This window comes from Sceloporus occidentalis, unplaced genomic scaffold, assembly GCF_023333645.1.
Source record: "Sceloporus occidentalis isolate IW3139 unplaced genomic scaffold, rSceOcc1.0.p SCAF_50, whole genome shotgun sequence".
Lineage (NCBI taxonomy): Eukaryota > Metazoa > Chordata > Lepidosauria > Squamata > Phrynosomatidae > Sceloporus > Sceloporus occidentalis.
The window spans coordinates 1,058,565-1,081,020 of NW_028317030.1; the positions used below are offsets into that span (position 1 = coordinate 1,058,565).

At 39.1% G+C, this 22,456-nt stretch overlaps 1 protein-coding gene across 1 annotated transcript; it reads right to left on the minus strand.

Moving 5' to 3' along the window:
- Positions 1-390: 390 nt before the first annotated feature.
- LOC149288603 (ligand-dependent corepressor-like) lies at positions 391-14,821 on the minus strand. Its single transcript, XM_089491558.1, has 7 exons — positions 14,725-14,821; positions 6,754-6,819; positions 5,704-5,783; positions 4,655-4,787; positions 4,100-4,390; positions 3,383-3,476; positions 391-1,369 (listed from the first exon to the last, which is right to left on the minus strand). The coding sequence occupies exons 1-7, from the start codon at positions 14,819-14,821 to the stop codon at positions 391-393; spliced, it is 1,740 nt and encodes a 579-aa protein (XP_089347684.1).
- Positions 14,822-22,456: the final 7,635 nt, after the last annotated feature.

Consider the following 22,456-nt stretch of genomic DNA (forward strand, 5'->3'; position numbering starts at 1 on the left):
AAATCCTAGATATAAAGTGGACTTGTGTTCAAGGTTTAAAAATAGTTAGAGAGAACACGATACATGCAGGCTCTATGGCAACCTCTGCATGTATAGGTTCTCCTGCTGAGGTAACAATTTTATAGGTAATGTCAAAAGTTTAGTTTCAAAATAAAAATAAAATTAAGAAAGAAAAAGCATGCGTAAAGGCCAAACGAAATATTGTAGTGTCGTACTGGGCATTAAATGTAAAAGTTTACATGATTATGAGCACGTAATGTACACCAATTTTAAAAAGTCTATTAGAAAGCTTCCAACAAGCTTAATATTTAAAGAGGTGTATTAAGTACTGTGTGTCACAATACAAGTGCTCGCCCAGGTTACCAACATAAGTGACCCTCTACAGCATGCTTATTCATCTTTAGATTCATTTGCACTTTGCGACGTCTCCACCTCTTCCTGAGGTTCCAGTTCTGTTTTTACTGCAATATCTTGCTCCTCCAATCTCATTAATTTCAGCTTTTTCTTTGGAGGGTTTTTTAGTGTGCCTAGCCTTTCTTTGACTTTATATTCCAGTGTGCTATGGGGAATCCCATAAATGCTTTGAGCTTTCGAGACACTCATTTTTCCGCCCATGACCACAGCGATTGCTTCCTCCAGAATTTCACTATTGTACTGTCTATATCGGCCCCGCTTTTTCCTTGGCTGCTTGGAGCCCGGGTCTCCTTCTTGATCAGAGGTGGCATATGGCTGTCCAGAGGTAGACTGCTCAGCATCTGAGCTCCATGAATCTACGGTAGTATCCAGCAAGTTTCTCCTATTTTGCTTTGGAAGGATAGTCCTTAATCTCTTACTAAGTGCGCTCTCTGTTTGTGAACCCATTACCAAAGAGCTGTAATTGTACAGATCCCCACTGCGGGACTCCCATGAAAGGTCCATGCCTCGGACCTGTGGAATTTTTAAATCAACAGGAGAAGATAGGCCAATTTCCTTTTTCACATCATGTTTATTTTGACTGTTTTTTGGAAAGGCATTTGCATTTTCTGTGAGAAAAGGTAGGTCACTGATGTTGCTGAGTGCACCATTGCCCCTGTATTTCATACGGCCAAAATTTAACTCATAGTGGGGCTTGGCCCATGAGGCCTCTCTGGAAAGGATTAAGTGCTGTCCGTGATTCTGCAGTCCAGTGGAACCATGGCTGGCGGCTGTAGAAAACGGTTTCCTGCTAAGCAGTTCCTCACTAATCTGCAGCGAGCGAGCCAATGGCACTTTTAGAGTTGTGGAGTGGCCATAAGTTTCCCTGGTTCCATCCAGCAAACTTCTTGGAGGCACCCCATCGCCACTCCGCGGAAGTCCATCTGGACGGTGCTGGCTGGGTTTCCCAGGTCGCCTAATTGGATGGAAGGAAACTGATGTGAGCAGAACTTGCACATGTAGGAAGGGATGGGTGAAGGGGCCACTCCTTTATTAGAAGGCCTTGCTTGGGTAACATCACTTTTAAGTAATATAAAATTATATTTGTCTCAGCATCAGTGTCACTTTAAAAAAAAAATAAAATAAAAACAAAATCACAGAAATGTTTTTGGGGCAACAAAAATAAAAATAAGTCTTTGGTTGGGTTCACAAATTCTGAGGAAAAAAAAAAAGGTCTTGCGCAACAGTCTGCAAAAAGCATCTCGGCTATAAATTAGAATATAGCAGTCAGTCCCTTGTTTGTAGGCACAATTTATTAATGTGACGTTACCACTAAACAAGTACAGTAATAAAAGAGTAAGCCATTTCGTACATGAGAGTCTATTCAGAAGTAAGCCGGACAACGTGTGTCTGCTCACACTATTAGAACTATGACAGTACAAGAATAGTTGTAAATCTAAAAAATGGTGAATAATGAATTAGGAAAACAGTAGCTTAAACACAGTGCCCTGTACTTAGATTTGTTTCATTCAATTTAAGTGACAACGAAGAGAAAAAATGGTCTTTTTATGGAACAAAAACAGGTTTATCAAACACTGCCAATGGCAGATGCAAAACATCAGATGCTCGCATAATGACAAAATTAAATTTTATAAAGCTTTGAAAATATATACGTTTAGACCATTTTTTCTCTTCTCAAAGTGAATCAGAGGTATGGTAGAAAGTATGATTTAAATGGAAGTTGAATTATTCCAAGAATATGATCAGATGTGTTCAAAAGTAGAAGGATGCACCATTAAGACGTGTCCCCACAACCCATTTAAAAGCCAATAGTCACAGATGCTTAGATCTCTAGTGAATTGAAATGATCTTCCATAAAACAAGCCTAAAGTTATCATTTAAAACGATTCAATACAATAAGCAAAAAAGCTATAAATTCCATTACTACCAAAAAAACAAAACAAAAACAAAAACATTCACACCCAGTTCAAAATATAACCTGACATCCGATACACAAACTGTGATGGTTGAACTGCTAGGTGAATATATTAAAATACGGTAACTATGAACGCAATGCGTAATGCAAATCTGGATGAGTTTTGCAATAGGCCAAAACGTTCTGGACTAAACAAATATTTGTGGCCCCAGAGTCATGGCTTTTAAAAGAGTGCCACTGGCTTTCTGTAATAATTTCCTAATATGCCTTTTAAAGTCCAGTATCCAAATAACTTACTAGCATCTGCTTATATAGAAGGGTTTAAAAGGGGCATTTTTTATTTTTGCCCCAGGGATCAGAGAGGCAAACAGTTTGCTACTCTGTCAACCTGCAACCCAATTGTTAATTATCTCCAAGTCCACTTCACACTTGTGGATGGATTCCGCAATAAACGCTGCTCACACCACCTCAAAACATAATAGTTGAGCTGGTATTAGGCGTGGAATGGCACGCTCACAGTAAAAAGGGCAGCAAAACTCTTGGCTATGGCGCAGTTCTTACCAAAGGCAACATTAATGAAATGGATATAATTTTAGAATAAGATTATTGGTAAGCCGCAGGAACAACGTTTCCGGGCCCCTCTTCTAATTGTCTGAAATGTTGCCAGCAAGAGGTGTATCAACTGATTTCATACCCTATACCACATTGTAATCACAAGTCCCTACTTGTATATAAATGATCCTTAAACGCGTCAGTGCAATCCACCACATCCCTTGGTAAATAAATTCCTGTCTACATAAAATGTAACATGCTAAAATTTGTCCTAAGCGCCATTTCAAATTAAAGAGAATGAGTGTAAACAAATGATTTAATGAAAATATCACTGAAAGTAATTTGACTGAAAAGGGATGAGATCATGACTTTTTATACATACGATAATTTTATCTCTGGGAGAGGCTGAAATGCTAAAGGTGTACCACTAGGAAACAGACTGAGGATTTGAAGACAAAAAGGTAAAGAAAACTAAGAATTCGATAAATGTATATTCCTTACCCATTCCCTATAGTGTTTGAGGTACTTGGAGAAACGCTTGAATATGTGCTACCAGAGCCAGGGCTCTTCTTAGTGGACAGGTCAAGCACTCCGTCTGCTGAAAGACAATTAAATGGTGATATGCTGGAAGCTGAGATACTGCTTTAACATATACCAGTAATCATATAGGACTGATCAAGGTTACTACCATTTCAGTGGCAGTTATTGCCGTTGGGCTAGGAGACGCTATTACTTATTTGAATTTGTCAGTGAAATCCATGAAGATATTCAAACGGAGCATATTAGCACCAAAAAGTCATCATGAAATTACTTCTCAACAGGTAACTTGGGTACACCTATATAAAAGGTTTGCTTTTGTTGGTCCAAATCAGAGCTGCACAACTCCAGGCTTTGAGGGGTGCAAACAGCACATACCTTCTGGATATTCTGCCTTGCTGACAGGGAACTCAACTTAAAAAAGCAGTGAAGCTTATTTTCAGGCAAGGACACGCATAATCGCTGCCCCTGAAAACTGGAATTGTGCAGTCCTCATCTAGATAGATTGAGGTATGTATCCACGCTTTAATTTGCAATACGCTAGGCCTACAGAAGGATCACATTCAACCAATATACATCTTCTAGGACGCTTCATATCCGAATATAAAATGTGGTTCTAGTTTTACTCTCTGTAAAACACAAGAAAATAAATAATTTAAACTGTTTACTGTCTATAGTTACCTTGCTCACAGGGCTCTTCAGACGAGGACTTCTTGACAGTGAGGTCTAGAGGAGAATCTTGGTCAGCCATCAGAAGCTTGCTAAGTACAGGGTTCTGAGTTGTTGCAGGGGGAGGTGAACTTTTTCCAGAGGGTGATTTCGGCAAGCTTTGGTTCTTTGTGCTGTTGGGTTGGCTGGAGTCCTGAGTAGAGCTATTTTTTGAGGTATATTCAGCAGCAAACTGTCTGATCATCCGCTGCATGATCTCACGAGCAACTAAAGGAATATTAGGATCAAAGACCCTAGGACTGTCTGTTGAAAAAGATTTGGGGGATTTTATTTAACGATTGTAACATATAAGAAATTTACACCTAAAATAAAGATTCATCGGATTGAAACAGATTTTAACATAGTTCTCTCCCTTACATATATTCTACAATTACAAGCTTAATTACATCAAATAACAAATATTGTGAGCCATGTGGCAGCCAAAACCAAGTTCAAAATCTACCCAATTAAGTCCAAGTTAAAACTAGCGTGGCATATTTGCATACAGGGGGGAAATGTAACACCAACCTTTTTTGCAAAAGACCGCATTGATAAATTCTTCAGCTTGTCTTTCCAGTCTTATAATTTTTACTTGCTCTTGCTTAAGCAAGTTTTCTGGCCCAGCTCCACAGGCTGGCTTCCGAAAGCCAGTTAAGTGTTCCTAAAACAAAAAATACATTTAAGTATCCAAAAATATTTGGACTATATTCCTGGGTAGCCAACCATTTTCAAATAAATATCGTCATACACCATGAATACCTTTTAAACTGCGAGGTCTCAGGAGCATGCAGCACCCATGTAACTATTATTATATATATATATATATATATATATATATATATATTATATTCTTACATTATTTTGTAAGCACTAATTATATAGGGTGTCCTGCTTAGCAATAGACAACTTTAGTGGGTTCATTTTACAACCTTGCCCCTCAAACATTTATGCAGGGGTACATAGTGATTTAAGACATACCATTTAGGATACAAGTCCATGAAATACAAGCACAATGGAAAGAAATAAAAATATTTCCCTGACAGAGCAATATTTCCCTTTGATTCTTACAGTTATTGCAGCAACAGATGCATGGCTACCTTTAACTCTGGTGTCCCTGAATGACAGGGTTTTGCTTTCCTGCTACATTTCTGCCAACATGGAGCAGCAGCCACTTAATTCACACAACTTCAAAGTAATATAAAGTTGTTCAAGGTTTTAAATGATCTATATAATAAAGCTTATATAACATCTACAGCCAAGTACTACTGGGCAATGATCCACAACAGTAACAGCTGTTCATCCACAGAGCTTAGGCATAGATTTCAGTCAAACTACTAATATACTGCACTGGATAAACTTAAAGCAACTTTGCAACAATGAATAGCCATTAACATTAGGCAGAGGTTACAGAGCTGTGAGGTCACTGTAGATATACAAAGATCCGGGTTTAAAATTACATTTACAAAATATCCTATAAATAAGCTTCTGGTAAGAAGCAAAGCAGATCTAATTTCGGTGACCTATTTATAAAGGTCTGCATCAAAGAGGAACAAAAACTGGTTGCTTTGGTAGTTTACCTTAACTTTTTCTCTTCTCAAGCAGCAGAAGAGGCAGTTTTCATCGAAAGACCAGTCACAAACACTTGAAGGCTCACAATCTACAAATACAGAAGTACAAATAAATACAAAATACGCTATAAAACATTCGGAACATGAGGAATATTTACTAAGGAGAAAAGGTAAATTTCAGAGAAATAGAAATTGGGCAAAACCGTTTACATCTCAAGATTGTAAGCTTGCAAGCCGAGCCTCTCCACCTAATGTATCGGTTTGTCTTTGTCAATTCTCATGTTGTCAGACCCCTTGAATATATGTATTGTATTAAGCGCTGCGTAAATTGTTGGTGCTATATAAATAAAAACGATAATACTAAATCACAGAACACACTTTGTTTAAAAGGTACATAGATGATATTTTATACAACTAGATGGGCCAAATGGTTCTTATCTGTCGACAAGTTCTGTGTTTCTATGTAGCATAACGAAGGAATAGGCTCCAGATCTTATATTTAATCAATTTTGTGTCTTGCAGTTGAACATTCAGCAGCTTTAACTGGTAGCAATATATTAATGGGGAGGAAAAAATCATGCAAGTAAGCACTGAAGCTTCCACGGTATACACAATATATGTTATTGGTGCATATAAAGGTTCATTTTAAATCTAAATACACATCTGAACTATAAAATGCAGGATTTGAACAAAAAAAAATTAAAGCACTTCTAGAAATACCAAAAATATACAAGCCAATATATTTTTGTGTTGGGGTGGACATCACTGCAAGTTTCAGCTTGCTTAGACAGCAGTGTATCACAGTATTGGGTATCCCCGCTGCTGAAAAAGGTAGGTTTGTCTGGCATACACAGTCTCCACAGCATGCTATCCCCTCGGCATCCTTATGTCATATCCTGATGCGCCATCATCTTCTGTGTTGGGCTATAAGGACAGCCGCCGCAGGAGTGGCTGGAGCTCTTACCCTGGTTCAGGCCTAGGGCAGCGCCCAAGATAAATACATCACTGTGGCTTATGACATCCTTATAACTATTATCAATAATCTTTAAGAAATAGTACCTTCAAACAAGCTGAGATCTTTCAGTAATCCGGGTCCAAACAGTCCTTCTAAAATACTCTCAAATCCTACCAAAAAATAAAAAGGTTTTATTTAGCGTGATGTTGCTCACCTAAAAAAAATGGAAGAAAAAAATGTTGAAAAGGGGAGAAGGGTTGCAAAGGCTTAGATTTCTTTTAACAAATAAAAAAGGAGGGCAAGGAGCAAACATTCTACTCTACGGAGAAAAACCCAACCCAATCGCAAAGCCAATGGAGTCGGCGCAGGGCCAACAGAAGGCGCTTCATTCAGCAGTTTCACTTAATTATTGCTGTAGTCTTAACAGTGTTATTACTGATCAAAACAATTAAAAGAGAACACAAGTTTAGAGTTTTTAATACACCATTAACTAACTGTCCAAGCCACATTTTTAAATGCCTAAGTTACGTTGAGTAGGACAACGCCATCCCCTCTTTACATTATCTTGATCCCCAATAACACAAATAACTGCCAATTATGAATTTTGTATTTCTTTGACAGACTAAAGTTCATAAAAAAAAACAGTGAGATAAGGCAAAATAGGTTTCAAATCACGAGATGCGTTAACTCACAATGCCACCAACAGCCTAGTTGCAATGGAAACCAGAGACATAAAGAAGTCATATGCTTCCAAACAGCTGATTATATTTCTGGAAACAACAATGTACAGAAAGTTTAAGTTTTGTATATTTACCCCTTAAGGACAATGGGCGGTCCCTAAACCCATTGAAAACAATGCATTTTGAGCCCGTACATGTACGGGCTTTGTCATTAAGAGGTTAAAAGTTAAATTTTAAGTAAAAAAAAATAAATAATCGATATAGCTATATATCTCAATTAATGAACTTTTCATGTGAACTGGAGACATTTTTTTTTTTTTAACCTTGAATGAAACAGTTATGCGTTGCATAGCAACAGCCGTCTGGTTATTTTTCATTTTAATGTAGTGCAAACAATGTCTGCATTTAAGAACCCGGAAGAAACCCAGCGCAGCCTTTACAAGTAACCACAAGAGCAATGTTACATTTTATTATATTTTATCGACACGCAGCTAGCTCCACCTTCACTACAAAAACATATTAAATGTCATTTTGTAACCGAACGTGGTCGTTCCGCCTCCTGAAATTTTAAACATTTGGAATCAGTGAACTGGAACACTAGGATTAAACGGAAAAATTCAAGGACATTTCAAACTATCAGATTTCTCAGAGCGCCTACTATAAAGGGAAAAGAAAAGTTCTGGGGGCTTTCTTTGAGCGTGAAATACAGCGCTGTATATGTGGGGCTTTTACTTCTCGATAAACCTTTACCTGTAGATGTATAGGTTCCAGCTGTAGACAGTGGGGATATTTTGAGTGACTTTCGTCCAACATCACGCAGAGCTGGTTTACCAAGAACTTTACTTATTACTATCCGCTGTGGTTATCTGTATTTGATCCCAACAAACTTTCATTAAGTGTTTACAACCTACATATAATCACTAAAACAAAGTTTGCTCTGAAAAATGGGAGAAAATAATTCTGAAATGCCTACATGTAAGTGTTCTTTCCTACTTGAAATTAACGAAGGATGTGATTAACACGCACAGGAGGTTATTCACCAGGAGGAGCGCTGTGGTCGAGGAGAGCTGGGGTTTAAGCTCTAAAACGTCACTATTCATTATAAAAGGACCAATTATGAATGCAAAATTCAATGAGTAATAAGATTTGAAAGAAATCTCAGATTTAATTATACATTGTACAGAACCGACCAAGCCCTTCTTGCAGCAGAAGATCACTTGGGTGGCTCTTCATAATGGATACCAAAGTGAAAAGAGCTGGTTTTCTCCCTTTAGCCCCTTAAGGACAATGGGCGGTCCCTAAACCTATTGAAAACAATGCATTTTGAGCCCATACATGTACGGGCTTTGTCATTTAGGGGTTAGTAAATAAACCTCACACTCCGGTATCTCTGGGAGTTACAGTACGAGTAGGCTGCAGATCTGTACACTCATTGAGTGCGTCTCCCAGTACCGGCTACTGGAATGTTTCTATGCGCTGAACATCTGGAGAACGAGCATTTGTGTTTTACCATCTAACATCAGTCATCAGCGAGGCAGTTCTTACGTCAATGCTAATATCTTCAATTAATCTGCGGTGTGTAACTCAAACCATATTCATTTATTTTCCTAAATGCTGGGCACTGAGAACTCCGAACAGCACCGGCACTCATTTAGAACAACGTCATCAGCAAAATGTACTGAAAAATGGAAGGCCAACGAGGCACAAAAAAACCTCAATCCTCTCAACTATTATGGGGGAATTTAGGTAATCAAACTAAACTGGCCACTGAACAGGTATGTAGGAAAATGCATTTGCTCTTTCCTATCCCCAGTTAGATAGATGTGCGCACTCTCTGCCACCCAGGACTCGCGCATGAATTCCACACATGCCTCCTTAATAGGTGAGGGTGTGCCTTGCTCAGCGAATACAAGGGAGAATAAGCAAAAATAGGTTTCGTGGCGTGGCGGACACACAAACATTTGGCTTTTTTATTCAATTGTGACACAGCTTGTGTATTCACAAAATCAGGAGGTTGTTGCAGGTTAAACGCTTCAACTCACATTCTTCACGTAGCATTTAAAGGGCTAAAGTCAGTCAGTTTCACATAATTTAAGGTGGGGAGATTTTCAGCAGGTCATCAATTCTACCATCAATTTTAAGAAGGCCGGTTTGGTCGTCCGTTCAGAAGCTACTCGCTGGGATTGGCTTTCCATAAGGCATGCTGAAGCCATTAAATTGTCATCTAATCAGCAAACTCAGTTTATTATATATATATATATCATTTTTTTTAAAATTTTGCCTTTATTCTGACCAATACAGTATACAATTTTGTGGGTAGGGTTTAGCTCTGTAACCAACTAAAGTTTATGGGACAAACAGACCATTTGGGGGAGAACAGCAGAGGCATTGGTGGATATTCTAACCAGATAATCCTTTAAATATGCCTATATAAAATATTCCCTCACTGGTACAGTTGGAGCAGCCATGGCTACTTGGAATTGCAAAGCCATAAACAAGAGTATGTGTCTTAATTATACTAAAGAAGGAAACGATGGCTGCTCAAAGTCGGGGAAGAAATATCAGAAATGGCTTTTATCCACAGCAAAAAGTGCATTTCGGATACAAAGAACCAAGGTGTCAAATGCTGACTTTAACAAAGTAATCTGTATCCATGAGCGCAGAAAGTCACTTAAAACATTGTCCTAACCAAAAATGTAGGTCAAGTTTTGCCTCCAACTGAAAGGAAGCGGAAAGTTATTCCTGAACTATATAAAGCTGCCCGAAATTTTTGAATATGTTGCCAAGAGCTACAAAGTATCAAGTTGTCCACCTGACCGTGTAGTCAGAAGCCGTTGCTTTGAAGAACCCAATCTCATTATTGGAACAATATTCACATCAAGGACAGCATCAAACAAAGGGAACAAAACACGCCAGCATTTCAAATGACATTAGCAGCTAATTTTTTTTTTTCAAAAGTACGAAGGTTATTCTACTTAAATTAAGTGAAACATGGGCAGCAAGTACATTTTCTATACATTTAGTTCCTTGTTCATGCAGGCGTGTGGTATTATGCATGCCGCTGCTTTCATTCGCCTTGGCCGAGGGGGCGGTGGGCTGCATTCACGAGCTAAACTTTGTAGAATAATAAAATACATTAGTTTACAAACTATATAATGCAAGATACGAAACGGCATATTTCCAACATACTGGCTTTAATCGACCATGTTGCGACCAGTCGAGTTATCCACATTTTTAGGGCACAAGTCTCATTTATTTTAAATACAAGGCCCGGGCTGCACATTATGGCTCTTGTATTATATTTATCACGAAGATAAAGCAAGAAGCTACAAATTCAGGTGGCAGAAATAGGTTTTCTATGGAGTCAAAACTATATCAGAGACCAAACTGAAAGCACCACAAATATAATTCATATCGTGATACGCTTGTCAATTTAAACAATATGCTGCAGTGCCTTTAACTGTTAAACAAAACTCAGAAAGCTAAAAATGATATATATAAAGTTTAATTCTGCACCAATGAAAGGGATCCCACCGCAAACACAATCTCCCTATAGATGATTGAATGAATGTTTCAAGCTGTGCTGCATCCCAATATGGCTGACCTGGCAGTAAAATAATAAAAGCCATCTTCATTAAATAGCTTGGATATTGTCAAGGTGTATTCGCATGCCCCTCTGCCACCAAACCCATATAAAAGTAAGTAAAAGTAAGTGAATCAAGTCCATGACTTATTAACTAAAATTTAAAGGGGAACTGTCAGTAATATTCAATGTATCAGAAGAAATATACTTATATTTACAGTCATGTGGCATATTAACCATTTGTATGTGTTCTAGCGCTGTTATCACAATCCCATCTACTAATATAAATACCCTGACTCCTTATCATGCTGCCTGTGGGAAACAATACAATGGCTCGTAAATCATTGAGCCGGACACTCTGACTAATGCAAGTCTATGGAGGAGTGGACTTCATTAGCATTGCCATAAAGCATCAGCTCGGTGTGGGGTTTGAGCAGAAAACTGTCACAACTGACACACATGGCTGTCTCTAGATCTGCAGATAAAGTTTATTACACAAAAGTGAAAAATAGAGGGTTTTTTCTACGCCGACCTACGTTAGTGTACATAGCACATTATTTTAAGCTCAAGAACAGTTTTTTTATTGCATATTTTGGAATGGCATTCAAACTATCTTGAAGGAAACCAGAAAGGACTATCTTTGAGTTTCTGTGATTTGGCTCATACGGGGGGCTCTGGCCAACTGATCCTTATACCCATGTGCCCGGCGACCACTTTTAAAACTATGGACCTCAAGAGATCACCTGCATGTTGTTCAATCTAGAAGAATGTAAAGCATCCCAGTATAAAAGGTGCTGAGCACCACCACCAGTAACCTAAAGATTCTATAGTTTATATTTCAACGAGAGAGTGAGAGAGAAGAGTGTAATCACTAACTTTACACAAGTACTAAGTGCAACAAAACATCTTTTTAAAGTGATTAGTAAAGAAAAACATACTTCCAAAACTTGACAGACTGTTTGCATGAGTTTTCTCTTCAGCACAAACTGGTGCCGTCATGTAAATGACACCAAGTATATACTTAAACTGCATCATAAAGCCAATCAATTTAAGGTTTGTGTCATATTGTCATAAAGATAAAAATGTTTGCGATCCTAAACTTTGAACTGATCGTTTAAAACATGTACTTTAACTTATGTGCCAAACCAGAGATAACAAACTTGCCTCATTTAAATATTTGGTCGAGCAAATGCAACCAACCACGTCCGCAAAGGCTAAACAATGGAATTTAAGAAGAGAAGTTGGTAATTCTTTACTTATGATTCAGCACGGGGATTGCAAAAAATAAAACAACTTCCCCATATAACACAGCAGTGCCGCTTTGGCATATCGATAGTTTCACCAAAATCTACAACAAGATAAAGACAACCTGCTGAGTTATTAGATATAGGTACACAAATATGGAAAAGCATTCATACAAAATATTATTATAAAACATAAAATGATACACAAGTCCTTAATCGTGGTCGTTTCCGTAACAAAGTATGCAATTACAAGAGTCCCTGAGCATGCGGCCCTTTAATACACCTGCTCAGCTTTGTATTTGAATCTAAAGGTTAGCTTTGTATTTGAATCTAAAGGTTACAAAAAAAAAAAAAAAAAGTTGCACACTCATCTCTCTCTGGAGACCACAACATCACCGCTAAACACAGCAAACGAAGGTCTTGCCAGAGGGTACCTGCGGCACATTACAGGCCTCTGACGGGGAAGATGTAGTGTAAATACCCAAATGCTTCATATAGCCTTCAAACCAGAACCCCCCTTATCTCTCATAATGAATTTTTTAAATTTGTATTCAATAGAACGGCGTATATACCCACACAAGGTAATGTGATCTGTGACTATAACATTCCTCAACACCAATACAGTTGAAAACTATTTCAATTCAGCCCTCCACAAACAGGCAACTGCTTTTGGCTTCATACACGCCTGACAGTTTGCTCCAGATAATGTTTTGATGTTTTGATATTTTGATTCTAAACCCCGTTATCTGTTTAGCTTGCAAAAGACATGTTCATTTTGATCTCTCGAGAAACAAAAGAAAGGTAATCATATCTTGAAATAATGGCTCAATGCTTACTAGAAAGCCCCATTTGCATAATGCGTTCCACTGAAATGACCAGGATTTTGGCTACACGTTGGGGGGGTCAATATCTGATCCTATTAATGGGGTGATCCATTTAAATTGCTTAACACGTTCAATAACTTGCTGGCCAACTGCGCTGCTGGAGGCAGAAAATCATACAAAAAAAAAAATAGAAGCCACCGCATCGTACCAAGAACATGAAAATAAACGAGCAAGGAGGGGCTGCAGATAAATAGGTGCTTGCAAAAAAACAAAGCCCAGCAACTTACCCTCTCACCCATCCCCCAGCGATCTGCAGCCACCAAGGGGAGATCTCATGCCTTCTTAAGGGTTGACCCTTAGGAGTAAAATAGTGATCCTTAATCATGGGGCGAGTGCCACCAGGAAGGGCAGAGTATCGCAAGCGAGCTATGCTAGGCCTCAGACCCCTCACACCCCCCTCTCCTTCGCCTCACCCCCTTCCCTACCCTCCATTGAAGGGACACAAAAAAAAGTGTTATCATTACAAAAAAAAAAAAGTGTTTGCAGAAAGGGAGGGGAGGGGTTGGAGCTCAAAGCATCGAGTTTCTTTAATTAAGCAAACAGCTAAAACACACCCAAAAATGTCACAGCAGCAAATTCAATGGAGCCAAAAAAAGAGAAGGAATAACAAAGCCAAACAAAAAAACCCCCACACATATATATAGAATTAACTATGATCTCTGAACCCAAAAGCTGTAAACGAAAATTGCTTGCTAGGGACAGTACCTAGAAACCTGATGACAGACAATACACGGATAAGAGCAAATCCACCCCCCAACAGCCACCAAATCAACATCCATGAGGGCATCGGGGATGCTAAAGGGGCAAATCGGGAACTAAGACTAGCATTTGGAATCGACAATTTAAATTAAAAAAAAAAACCTACCCTAATTACAAGCATTGCTGAAAGCGAGGATAAGCAGCGGCAATGAACACGCATGATGACAGGTAACCATCCTAAACGATGCCGCACACCTGCCAGCTCCTGAAATTGGGAGGTAAAAAAAAAAAAAAGCCTGATTTTGGGGGGGAGGGGAGTAATTAAAGAGCAGGAGCTGCACGCGGGTGGCGCGCGCCCGGGGCACGCGCAGAGGGAGTGCTGAGAAGCGCGATGAGTGGCGGGAGTACCTTCTCCTGCTTCACACACCCCACCAAAAAAAACTCCCAGCAACAGCGGGGCGGGCCCGGCACTGTGATTGGCCGAGTCAAGCTCCCCTCAATTCTGCGCGCTGCCGAACTAGAAGGAACGGAAACAAGGAAGAGAGGGTGGAGAACCCGGAAAATTCGGGGATTTTTATTTTTTGGGTGTTATTACAATGCTAGTTTACCTCGCCATCGCGACTTTGTATCGACCATATACACCTGCCTCAGAGAGCGCAAAATGTGCGCGAATAAAAAAAAAGCAGGGGGGGACGGGATGAAAGGGAGTCACGCGAGCGCGCTCAAAGCAGTCAGCGTGCACCCGCACTGACCGCGACCGTTCCAAGTAGTCCTTCCTCGCGCGCGCCCCCGATTAACAGACTTTAATTCCTCCCGGACACACACCCACCACACGCAAACGGGTGTTGTAAAGTTCTTGGACGAAGAGAGAGTACTTAAGAACAACGCCTGTTCCGGGTACCTCACACTCAAAGCTTCGCTTTTCTTTCACTTTACGGGGAAGCTGTGAGAGGGCCGGGGTGGGTTTAGAGACAGAGAAGCTTACCTACACAGTGAATGAGCTTGTAACGCCACGAGTCAAGTTCTTGTCGAAAACCGCGCCTTTCGATGGAGCATTGCTGGCTCTTGCACAAACTCGCCATTTTCTGCTGCCCGCCACACGCGGGCGCGCACGAATCTTCCACCACCCCCAACTGCTGCTGCTCCTCCTCCTCCCTCCTCTGCGCCCGTGCGTGAGGGGCTTGACTGCGTGGAAGGCGGGCTAGTGACGTCGCTACGCATTAGCCGCGCGCCGCTGTCACGGTGCTAAACTTGTCTCGAGGGGAGGGGAGGGGAGGGATTCTGTGGCTTCCCATGGCAGTGCCTGGAAATAGCTGTCACTCCCGGCTTTAACCGCACTACCTGCCGCAGCCTAGCACAGTATCCATGGCAATGCACACTATACTAAAATAGAAAGAGGCCAGAGCCCAGGGCTAAAAAAACACAACAAAAACACAGGCTCCTTTAAGAAAAAAAATAGAGGTAAGGAGGTCTGTTACCTGCTGGAGGGTAAATCTGACAGGGATTTACCAAATCTAAAGCTTCCTGAACCATTCCACTTGACCTCAGGCATTGGGGCAGGTTGTAAACTTTTTACACATATATTTGTTTGAAACAACAAAACTGAACGTACTACAGAATGCGATCTATGTGGAGAGCTACTGAAGCAGTCCTCGTGTTAGACAGCACTTGGTGCCCGAGCCGATTCCACCCGATTTAAAACAACAAAATGAAAGTAAAACTCTGTAACTCAGTGAATTGACGTGTTTATCCCGCCGCGTGGACACAACACGTTAACTGCGGTGTTTTCAGTGTTTATTCGATAAAATCTACAACAGCGGGTATAAGTCAAAAGAAAGATAACAAACTCATCGCTCTTACTTGAGCACCGGCTGGACGTAGCATCAGCTATCTGCTAAACTTGTGCAAATGCACCAAAACCAATTCAGACTATTTGTTTAATTTTTCGTCGATTCTTTTCAGACAACAAATTTCTTTTCCTGCCCATTACATTTGGACAAAATTCAGAGGGTGTTTGGAAACTAAATTTGTTGTTGCGCTCCGTCATTTACCCTTTCGTACCCTCCACTTCATCTTCTTCTTTCTTCGTCCGCTACTTCTCATGTCTTCTTTCTTCGTCTGCTTCTCTGTGGATATGGCCTCCCGGTGAACTCCCGGTGGAGCCTCTGTCACTCTTCTCTATTGAGGAAATGTACAGAGAGGTCATAATAATGCAGATTCAAATGCTTCCGCTAAAGGGTGGAGCTTCCAATCCCTATATACAGATATATCTAAATCAAATCAATATTTGTTGTGACCACCCTATGCATTATACAGGGCCAGCACAGCCCATCCCAAAGGAGAAAATTGCCTTTATAATGAATAGTGAAGTTAGGGAGTTTAAAACACTTAAAAATATTCCTTTGCTGCTACTTGGCATTTAAGTAGAAACTTAGTTTGTGTCTAGATTTCATAGTGACGTTGATACATTTCATAATGACTTTGGGGTGGAACTAATCCAATCCTCTGATCTCACTATAAATGAACTGCAAAACTCATTGTCGATTTTAAATTACTCAATACGTGAGTATGATTCATCCCAAAGAAGGAAGTGGTTCTGTACTTCCTGCTGAGGACATTCTCCCACTCCAGACCTCACCCACCCAGAGTGGCAACCATAACATTGTGTAATAAATGCATGAGTGAGTTATGGAGGCACACTTTCGAGAGCCCAACAATATAAGAGACCCAAGACACGGCCCATGGGCACAACTATTGACTTGTGGGAAAACGTATTTTTTCAATAATCCTGTTATTAGGAACATCACGCAGTTCATTTCACATGTTTTTCACGATAATTAGAAGATCAAAGAATCAGCTCTTAAAAGCAACAGAAAACAGTAATACACTGTATATCTTGTTTTGGCAGAAAGAACACTTTAAGGTCTGCGCTTGAATATCAGTACCATGGAGAGGGACAAGCACAGCTGTACATTAGTGGACAACATGATCACAGCTTTGCTTTAGGGAACAGTTGGCCTGGCTTTAAAGAACCTATAACCAACCTGAGCGCCAGTTTCAAGGTAATACTCTGCTGGGCAAACAAAAAATAATTTACATTTACATTTTAGGCCTGTTTGATTTATTTTGTATACAATAATTTACAATATTACAGTAAACAACACCATATATTGCTTAGCAGTGTTGGATACGCAAGCATTTCTAGATTCTTTTTATATGATTGATCAGAAGTTTAGGTATTGAAGAAATAACATTAATAATTAAAGCTGTCAAGCTCTGTAGATACACTGGGAGAAGATGGCAGCCAAATCTTTACCTTGCCAAAAATATGGTTTGGCAATGTACAGAAGGATCTCCATCTGCACCTACCCACTCCTCTCACACTCAACCACCTGGAAAAAACTGAATAGTAATAAAGAGCCTGACTTAAATTTTAAACAGATCTGGAGCTACACAGTTATGGAAGAAACCAATACACATGTTTAAATTTTTCTTTTAAATTTGTTAAAGGGGAGGTCCCATGGATAAATATTTACCTCTCTAAGAAATCCATGTTTTCTTTGTTCTCTATACACATATTCACATTAGACATGAGTGAAACATAAGTGCTAGGAATGTGTTTTTGATCATGAGACACAACAGTCTGGAATGTTAAATTGTTATATGAATGGTCCAGCGTTACTGGGAATATTCCAATGCCTATATTACTCTGTATCTGAAATACATAGAAGCTGCAATTTCGTCTTAACAGAAATTTGGTCACAGAAATATTTCAATATTGAGACAAATACAGAGCATTTGTGAGGTCAGGGACTGATGTTGGACGAGAAGGCCCGGCTCACAATCTCCGTTCCATTTCATCCCAAAGGTGTTCGATGGGGTTGAGGTTGGGGCTCTGTGCGGCCGGGCAAGTTCTTCCAAACCAAACTCATCCAACCATGTCTTTATGGACGTTGCTTTGTGGACCTTCCTTTTGAACATCAGTGCCTGACCTCACAAATGCTCTACTGGATTAAAATTCCCATAGAAACTCTCCAAAATCTTGTGGAAAGCCTTCCCAGAGGAGTGGAAATTCTTATAGCTGCAAAGGGGGACCAACTACATGTTAATATCTATGTATTTAGAATGCAATGTCATTAAAGTCCGTGTTGGAGTAATACGTGTCCCCCAATACTTTTGTCTATATAGTGTATCTTACAGTCTCATTGAGTGTAAAATACAGTGTTTTATACAGTAATGTAGGTTAGCGTTTACAAATAACGGTTTACTAAATGTCCTTTATCTTCAGACCTGGAGACTGTCGTCAATTATGTAATTTTTTTAGGTCAACTTTCCCTTTTCAAAAACCACACTGATTCTTTATGGCGTTGGTATTACAGTCCATTCCTCCGTTGGCTTTCATTTATCACCTAGGGTCCAGATAGGTGATTAACACTGAGCTATTCTATAGTTCTATATTCTACAGTGTTTCTCTAGTAGATTGGGCTTAAATAATTGAGCTAGAACATACCAATGGCTAATATGCAGCTGCCTGAAAACATTATATTATGCTTGCGAAGTACAAAAAAAAAGACTACCAGAAGCAATTTACATGATTTTCTAACAGATTCACATTCTTTTAGTGATATATAGATCACTGCATCTTAACAGCCCTTAGGCTGCCTGAGCTAAAAATATTACCATCCAAAACATTTTGTCTTACAATTTCTATTTACTTGCCTGTGTAAAAAGCCAGCAAGCTAGAAACATAGATTACATATTTATAAATGGAAATATGGCCAACATTTTTTTTTTTGGGGGGGGGGGGTAGAACTTCTTGTTACACATATTTAAAAACCCAGCCTTTGCATAGTTACTGCATAGTGAAGGTACTTGTGTTACCATATTGTGAACAATTACATTTAGTAGGTCAAAGGGAACAAAGGTTATTGGGAAGTCCCTGTCTAATGTAGCATTACATATGTCTCAACAGATTACTCTTGTTTAGAACTAACACCACTTAATGTTTTTCAAATATTTTCTTCTTTTAATGACAAACGAGATAAAGTCCTGGCAGCGATGACCACAATAAGACATATCTACTGAAGCAGTGGCTTGTTCAGGCTTAGGACGTTAGGTCTGGGCCAGCTCTCTGATCCCCTTGACTGGCCCATTTACATTATGGAGGGCTGTGCTTAAATGGTACTGAATCCATAGTACAACTGAACAGCAGGACACCTTGTATAGTGCCTATGGCATCACTGCTGATAAATGTGTTACTGTACGGTACTGGTTAACACAAAAAAGACCCCTGTTTTAATACAGAGATCTAGTGAACGGGGGTTATAAAAGCAGGGCCACTGTAGTTTTGATGGTTCCCCCGAATGAACCGTTACACATTATGGGTAATATATGTCAATGTGATCATGTAACACCATATAATTTACCCTATTGCTGTGAGCAAGTGTTACCAAGATACTTGGAATTCGTGCTTAAGTAAATGTTTACAGTGTACATATATCTTAACATATTTTTGTTAATCTATAATGTTTTCTGTTGATAAATAATAAAAGGCTTACTGCAACATGTTTTCTCAAACAGACAAAAAGACAGCTTTAACCCCTTAAGCATTTTACATTTTCACACATGAGGACACAATCATTTAGTTGCAAGCGATATTTTTTTTTTATTTGTTATAAAGAATATTTAGTACTTAGAGATTCCAAAACAGACCCACAAATTTTTTGTTTATGAAAAAATAGGACCGACATTTTCTAAAGTTTGTTTTTATATGTTTTGGCCGGGGTCTTTGTACATTTTTTTTTTTTGTACCCGTACATGAACATAATATGTAATGTCCTCTCTGACCGAAGAGGTTCATTGTAGTTAGGGATATTTATACATTAAAACAATGAAGTCTTTGTTTATTGTGAACATTTCAAACCAGGCAGATATCTACATTATGCAACTTAAGAATACATCAGCACATAAGTAATAAGGCAATTTTTAGTAGTGGTGATTTAATGGGTTTTTAGACAATGTATACAGGATCATTCTGCACACAAGTTACATGCAGCGTTTCTAATCCCAGGAATATTTCTCTAGTGCTCGAATTAAAGTATACTGCATAAAGTATACTGCATTTATTCACTCATGGTAATCATCTGCAGTTTTACACATTTAGGGGTCAGAATGGCAAACACCAAAAAGAAATTGCACACAAAACAATTTAGTGTGGTTTTACTTTGTTTTCGACACATTCTTTGCATACAAGGTTCTTTCAGGTGATTGAAAAAGGAAGCTATGGATAGGTCCATAAGGTTGTTTAAACAGTGGACAGCCACTCATTTGGCAAAGACACCTTGTGTTCAATTATTTTGGTTTGTAAGTGATTTGGGGTCACAGCCTAAATTCACCTTTCCCTTCATCAATTTGGTTTGGCGGAAGTACATTTCTCTCCTATAAACTATTTTCCAGAAATGTTCATTTATATAGTGTTTGCCATAACTAAAATATAAAGTCTCTTGAAATAACTTGATATAAGTATAGAGTATGTACTGCGACGGGCATCCAGTATGTTGCCACCTTACCAGTACAGGTCACATCTAGGAATACTTTCCGGTCATGCAATTCCATAGATTTGCACAATCCTTCAATGTCAGACACCCATTTGAAGCCAGACCCTTTCTGAGAAGGCTTGTGCTATTGATCGCAATCCGAAAGGGCTCATTACTTTAATTTACAGTCTTTTGCTCTCTCAAGACTCCATTGGAAACCTCTCCTACGTATCTAATGTGAAAAGGACTTGGCCTCATCTTTAGAGAAAAGACTACTGGGAGAACTTGGGAGAAAGCAATGGCCAAATCATTTGTCACTGATTCATAAAGAGTGGGCTTATAAAACGCTAATGAGGTGGTATTTAACTTCTGTCAGACTTTATCACACGCATAAATCCCCCTCAAATCTTTGTTAAAAGCGCTGTGAGACAGTAAGCTCTCCATATGAGGTGTAGCTGCCTGAAATTGTACCCTCTGTGGTCACAAGAACGAGATTTTATGAGCAAGACCCCTTGGAGTCCTTGGATTTTTTTCCCTGTTCAAACAGGTTCATGACCTCAACAAGGCAGAGAATGGGCCTGTTAAAAAGGTATCATTGGTGGCATGCCAATCCATTTAAAATTAGCGAATGTTGGTCTTGTTCCTCCCTCCCAACAGATATAACGAATACCACATGTCACTCATTATGTAGCTGGTCTGCATAGCACAACGCAGTCTTTGGCTTTCTAGTTTCACCTCACCATTCACATATCCCGTTTCAGTCTAATCTCTTTTGATAATGTGAACAGGAGGGTGCAAATTAGGGGCATGTTATAATGTTGGGATCTAATTACACATCTCCCATCTATTTATTTTTAGCATGTATAGTTGGTCCATAGTAATAGCACTCATTTGTTCTACAGAGCTGTTTTCTAATTATTCAGAGGACACATGATATGTATCTTAGTACTTGCTTCTGGCTCCTTGTTTAAACCCAATTAGTCTACTTCACTAAACACATTATTAGACGCGTAAAACTACCTTCACTGACATGTCTTCTTAAATCATATTTTAGTGTTCATGATTGCCTCAGGGTTGCATCTCAGTTAGTACCTGATGATGGCGACTTAAAGTCGAATTGTTTAAAAATCCCTAAAATGTACTTACCTGCTCTTTGGCCCAATGATTCTCACCACGGATTGGCTGCTTGAAGCAGTTTCACACACAGGTGTCTCATTAGACCCCCACACGGGACGTTCACTCGGCCAATCACGCAGAATTTGCAAGAGGGACACGTAAAGTACATATGATGACTTGAGTATCCCTTTAAGCTCTACTCTGCTTCACACAATGCATAATTATTGCGAATACCTGTTTTCGGTCTTAAATAACGTACTTTCTTAAACAATTTCATTGCTACTGACAGAATAATAGGATTCTTTTTCAAAAGTTCTTCTATAACCGAACTACATCTGCCAAAAGTCATTTGTGGCATATTTCAGAAAACATGGTAAAGGTTTAGGAAAGAAGAGTAAAACCCACTTGATTGAACAAAACTGACATCAAATGTTCATTCAAATTAAACCGCGTTTTTGGAAAGTCATCACTGAAGCTCATAAAGTCCTGTGTCATTTTGTTCTACCATTACAACAGTTGGTAGAGGATTTGTTTTTTTTGCTGTTTTTAATTAATCTATTTTTTCAAGGGCCAGGGTATGCTCTTATTTTATGTTGTATTGTGGGGTTTTTTATGGGAGATCTTGTTCACATTTTTAATTGATACATTAGCATTTTTATTGAGGAATTTTAGTTTCAATAATTTGACTTACGTTCCGTAGCATTCAGATTATTTCCATAATATCATAATGTATAATGTCTTATTTAGAGATGTATAGGCTTTGTTAAATTGTATAGGGGAGGATACAAAGATGTTTATCCCCCCTTTTCAGTTTTTTGTTCTAAAAGCACTTACGTTTTCTCACTGGAGCATTATGTTTTCTTCATTGAAATTATTAGGCTTCCATCAAGATAATGCAACTGCTAATTGTTATAAATTCTTATAAAGTAAATATAGATTAATTACACGTGTTGTTAATAATGCTTGCAAACAGTTCTTTGCATTCCGCCAGTCTTTACCTAACACAGCTACAGCCTACTTTGTATATTTAAAGATCTTGTATCTCCTTTCTGTCTCTCGCAAAGC

Excerpts from the sequence above, each read along its gene's own strand:
- LOC149288603 (XM_089491558.1), bottom strand. The coding sequence starts at position 14,821 with ATGGCGAGTTTGTGCAAGAGCCAGCAATGCTCCATCGAAAGGCGCGGT. Across the intron at positions 5,784-6,753 it reads AGATCTCAGCTTGTTTGAAG|ATTGTGAGCCTTCAAGTGTT; the intron begins GTACTATTTCTT and ends CTGTATTTGTAG. Across the intron at positions 1,370-3,382 it reads TCAAACACTATAGGGAATGG|GCGACCTGGGAAACCCAGCC; the intron begins GTAAGGAATATA and ends CCATCCAATTAG.